This window comes from Olea europaea, unplaced genomic scaffold (genome assembly GCF_002742605.1).
Source record: "Olea europaea var. sylvestris unplaced genomic scaffold, O_europaea_v1 scaffold2103, whole genome shotgun sequence".
NCBI lineage: Eukaryota > Viridiplantae > Streptophyta > Magnoliopsida > Lamiales > Oleaceae > Olea > Olea europaea.
In genome coordinates, this window is record NW_019238971.1 from 28,758 (window position 1) to 33,991 (window position 5,234).

Below are 5,234 nucleotides of genomic sequence, written 5' to 3' on the forward strand. Positions count from 1 at the left end.
TTTTTTTTTTTTTTTTTTTTTTTTTGGTTGTGAATTTTCGGGTGAATTTCTGTATTGGATCTTGAATCTATTTCCGTAAATTATCAGAAGAGATATGGACTGCGGTTTGAAGCATCTGATAATTTCTCATTCATCGGTAGAGGATGAAAGCATGATGGAGATGGGATATGCAAATTATGGGTATGTAATTCTATATTTTCATTCTTTCTTTCTTTTTATTTATGTTTTCTGATCTACATTTTTTTAGTTGCGTTTTTAACTTTTTGGCCATTTTTTTCTTGAAAAAGTAATTTCAGTAGCAGGAGTATATCTGGTGTTAATTTTAAATTATATTGAAAAAAATTTCGGCGGGTTGCATTACCAGAGAAGGTGTAAGATTAGAGCACCCTGTTGCAATGAGATATTTGCCGGCACTGCCACAAATTCACAATGATACAAAGGTTGAACCTTGTTATGTAAAAAAAAAATTAGGATTTTAGCAGAACTTATTTGTAGAGTATTAACTCTTGTTATTGTCAAACAGATTTCAATAGAAGTCGATCCACTTGAGCGTCATGATATTCCCTGTTATGAAATAAAAAGGGTTAGTTTTATTACTCGTCCTTGCATTTTATGATTATGTTATTGTCTATGTTAACATAATGCGGATCCAAAGAGGTGTTTGTTTTTGGTAATTTCTTTTAATTTAAATGATAAGAAGGAATTTATTTTCTCTTTTACTGAAAAATGAAAATGAAGAAATGGAGTTTCTGTCAAAATTCCAACTCTATTACTTGTCTAAAAGTGTTGTTTGATACCCTGATACTGCTTCTTATGGATAAGGGATTGATAAATACTTTGTTTTGTTTCCCATCCTCTTTTTCTTTCTCCTTTTTCTCATTGACATTGATGTTATCCTAACTGAGTCAAGAAATTTGTATTTTTTTTCTAGATATCTGTAAGAATATTCGTGTTCCAAATATTTTCCTTAAATTTCACTACACTTCCTTCATTTGTAATTAACTAAACAAACATATGATCAATAGCACGTTAGATTTTACTAATTTTGTTTTATATCTGTCTTCACGTCATCTGCTCTTTGTGTAACACGGAACAAGATAAGAAATATTTATAAAGGGAAAAAAGGGTAAGGAAAGGAAATTTTTACACTAGAGAGTGTATGCCTTCTATTCCGTTTGTTGTCAATTCTGCTATATATTCCTTCTTCCACTGGTTGTTTTTATTCTCGATAATCTTATCCCTTCCTCTTCAGTTCACTCAATAATTTTTCTTTTTATGGCAGTTATGGAGATTCTTGGCATATATTTAATTTCATAAATGCACGGAGAGTATCCTTTGTGATTTGTGGTGGAGTGATGTCAGATTTCAAGTTCTGCTTTATTGGGTACTGAATTGTGATTCTAGGTATACATTTAATGCAGGCGTATAATTTAGTTCTTGATGAATGGTTTCATCAGGAACAATCAAATTCTTGACTTTGAGCCATAAATTTCAAGAATTACTAGGGACCCATTTAACAAAATTTTTTACTCGTGAGCTACACAGATTTTCTTTGTTTTTCATTGTCTTCAATTCTGTGGAGCCTATTTATAATAGTACACCTTTTTTTCATACCACATGTAGCTCTTATATCGAGGGTCAATTACACTAAATTTGTTTGTTTGCTTTGCTCATTTTCTCATTTTATTCAGCTTATAATTGCTCTCATAAGAGGGGAATAGGACTTGGTATACAAAACTTTCTTGGGCCATTCTTCAATTTTCGTGTAGTATAATGAATCAGCAGCAGCAGCAGCAGCAAGAACAGATGAGCTCTGGCCTTACACGATATAAATCTGCACCAAGTTCTTATTTTGCTAGACTTTTTACCAGTGATGATGGATTTGGAGGAGATGATTTGGATAATATTTTCAACCACCGGGCTGCAAGTCCTGAGACAAATCGAGTTTTTGCAAGTTTCGTGGAGAGTGTCGATACCATGGATCAGAACTACTCATCCAATATAAGTAGTCGGGCCCAATCAAAACCACAATTCTTACAATCTATTAAGCATGAAATCATTGATCAGCAACTACAGAGACATGACAGCAATGATTTTTCTTCAGTTTCTCATATGATCTATCAAAGCCAATCGCAGCAGGGTTATAATTCAGAGGCTACAACTTCTGCCATGGATGATTCTTACAGTAGATCTTCGAGTTTAATCAATTCAGATCGTGTAAATGAGATGAAGTTTAACGGTGGGAGTACGAATCTCATTCGACATAGCAGTTCCCCTGCTGGATTTTTTGCTAACATGAATATCGAAAATGGTAAACTTCCTAATCTTACTTAATTCAGTTCAAGGAATTTCTTGCTTCTTTATATATCTTTCGTTATGATTAGTATCATATAATCTATAACACAGTACCGCTATTATTTTTTCGCTTCCATCTAAGTGTAAAAATGTACATAGAAGAGATGGACAAGGTTGGTTGTTTGAGAAATACAAGGAAAAATGAATGGTTTTGGCAATTTTAATATGTGATGAAAGAGCTTGAGAATGTTACTGAGAATTTTAGTGATTCACAGAGTTTGATGCAATGAGAGATGTGGGAAATTTCGGAACTGGGATTAGTACCAAGGCAGAAGCACCAATGTTCTCGTTTAAGAGTCCAATGAGTTTCTCATCCGGGCACCCTTCTTCCTCAGAAATGATGACCATCGATGAAATGGGATGCAAAACGAGTTCGGGGAAAGGAAATTTGGAGGAAGATGGTAATAAAAATGGTGGTTACATCACAAGTTTCCCAGCTATAACCCCTTGGGATGATGACAATAAGATGTTCTCTAGTGTATCAAATAATCAGGTGATGTTTTTATTATCCTGACTTGTTACTTTTCCAGCTTCTTTAATCTGATTATAAGTTATTTTCTTGATCAGAATACTGACGATCAAATCCGTCGTACAATTCCTTTGTCTCATCACTCAAGTTTGCCTAAGAATTCTGCACTATTATCCGAAATTTTATCGCAAGATTCAGCACCCTGCAAAATTAGAGCAAAACGAGGTTTTGCTACTCATCCCCGGAGCATTGCTGAAAGGGTAAAATCGCTCTAAACACCAAACATCCAGTTCTCTTATCATGTACATTTTGATGGTTATGCGTTTTTAATTTGAGCATTTTGATATTATCTCAGGTGAGACGGACTCGAATAAGTGAACGAATAAGGAGGCTACAAGAACTCGTTCCCAATATGGATAAGGTATATCCACTGCTTTAACATTGTTTTATCCTTTTCTTCTTTTCTGAGAAGTTTGGACTTAATTGATGCAGCAAACAAGCACATCAGACATGTTGGATTTGGCCGTTGATTACATTAAAGATCTACAAATGCAATTAAAGGTACATCCTAAGAGTCTTACATTACAACTTTAACATTGTTTTAACTTTCTTCGAACTTTACAGATGCTTTCAGATAATCGAGCAAAGTGTACTTGCTCGACCGAGCGAAAGACATAGATCAAAAGGCCCCAAAGCTCGGGCATGTTTCTTAACAGAAAAGCAATCAAAAGGAAAGGTAATGGATGGTGGAAACTTTGCTTCTAGTTGGAGATGGATAGAAAAAGCCATTATTGATGCCTCACATAAAGCTAAATGTAAATATATCCATCACTTTTGTTGGAAACAATAAGTGCATGATTGCTACACATGATTGAACTGTATATTGATTAAGATTTGACTCTTTTTTTTCTTAATTATAATTTAAAAGGAATTCAGCTTTATATTTAAGAGAGTAATCAAAATCCTTCTGAACGAAAAACGGGATTTGGATTTACTAATGAAATTTTCATTTGCTGAGTTTCAAAGTTTCTCTAGACACCATTTTGACGCTATCACGATGTTCATATCACCGTGCCAAACCAACCCTGTCGCTTTCATATCAAGTTGATCATGTAGTGCACACCATTCACGGGTTTTGTCTCATCAAGTGCACGGCAAATTCAATTGTCATAAAAGTTCGGATACATGCAAAATTTATATAAATGGTCGATAGCAAAATTTGAACTTAATAGCCTTTTTCAATTATATACCATAACAACTTCATAACAAAAGACACGTTTATTTATTTAAATCAAAAAGTAAAGGTAGAACATATCTATTCAGAGCGCACTTGCATTTTCGACCTCACATTTGGATGGTGATAAGAGCATTTCTCAATTTTGGTGGATTCTGAGTCACAAAAAGCCTTCCAATAGGCAAATGAAAAAAGGGGTTCATGAAAGTCAGTAATGTGGATGTAAAGAAACGCAGAATTTGAGTTTTGCTACACGTACATCGAGCTAACTCTCCGACGTACACTTTTCTCACATGGGAGATTTCAAGATTCTTTTTTTGTCGTGGAGTCTATCCCCTCATGTGAGGAGGGTGTACACCGGAGTGTCGCAAAAACTTACTTTTCCAATCCCTGTGTACCCTTTCTTCCGGTTAACCAAGTCAATCAACTGCCCGACTTTATACCGGATCCGCTTTGTCCTTCTTTATTTTCACAGAAGATATATATATATATATATATTTTTTTTTTTAAAAGTTATACGTCAGTACAAGAATTTATGAATCTTTATTTTAATCACCCCTACACTGTCATCTCCACATTAATTTAGTAGGACAAAACGAAATGCTTATTTGGCAAAGATTTTAGAGTTAATCCCCTTTACTAGAGCCACGTAGGCCCCGGCAAGGGCTTTTTTTATGAATGTGTTAAAAAGTATGAAAAAGTTAAGAGAGAATGTATTGTTAAAAATACGAGTATGATACAAGTGATTCTCAAATAATGAAAATCAAACAAAATCAGAGCTAAATATTGTTCTTGTTTGCTGTTTGGTATGGATTATAATCTCATTATAAAGGGTAAATTGTAGCAAACGGTTCTCAACTTTCACTTTTTTATAACTGTTTCCAACCTTTTTTCTGGACGACTTCCCGGCCTTCGATAAATTATAGATCTAGTGCTTGATTGCTAGTTTTTTCAAATTAATTTTATTGCCTTTATAAGTGCCAAAAGGAAGAATGTCAGGTTTACCCTTATTAATAATTGCCAAATTTAATTCAAAGGTTAGGGACCCGACTGAAATTTTCACAAAAGCGATTGGTTGCTTAACAATGTGTTACACAACTTGTCGCAACTTATCATATAATTTGAAGTAGCTAGTTTCATTTTTTATTTTTATTTTTTTGGTCCTTTTTTTTGGGG

General features: G+C 34.0%; 1 protein-coding gene across 3 annotated transcripts; it reads left to right on the forward strand.

Moving 5' to 3' along the window:
- Positions 1–26: 26 nt before the first annotated feature.
- On the forward strand, positions 27–3,765 carry LOC111380179 (transcription factor bHLH122-like). Of its 3 annotated transcripts, none has more exons than XM_023003671.1 (9): positions 27–180; positions 288–440; positions 524–583; positions 1,692–2,311; positions 2,691–2,848; positions 2,923–3,084; positions 3,180–3,245; positions 3,317–3,385; positions 3,449–3,765. In XM_023003671.1, the coding sequence occupies exons 4-9, from the start codon at positions 1,774–1,776 to the stop codon at positions 3,500–3,502; spliced, it is 1,047 nt and encodes a 348-aa protein (XP_022859439.1). In that variant the 5' UTR covers positions 27–180; positions 288–440; positions 524–583; positions 1,692–1,773; the 3' UTR covers positions 3,503–3,765. The 3 variants fall into 3 exon arrangements, with proteins under 3 accessions (XP_022859439.1, XP_022859437.1, XP_022859438.1); XM_023003669.1 differs by having other exon boundaries at positions 33–180; positions 2,571–2,848; XM_023003670.1 differs by lacking the exons at positions 27–180; positions 288–440; positions 524–583 and adding an exon at positions 745–1,384 and having other exon boundaries at positions 2,571–2,848.
- The last annotated feature ends 1,469 nt before the right edge of the window (positions 3,766–5,234 follow it).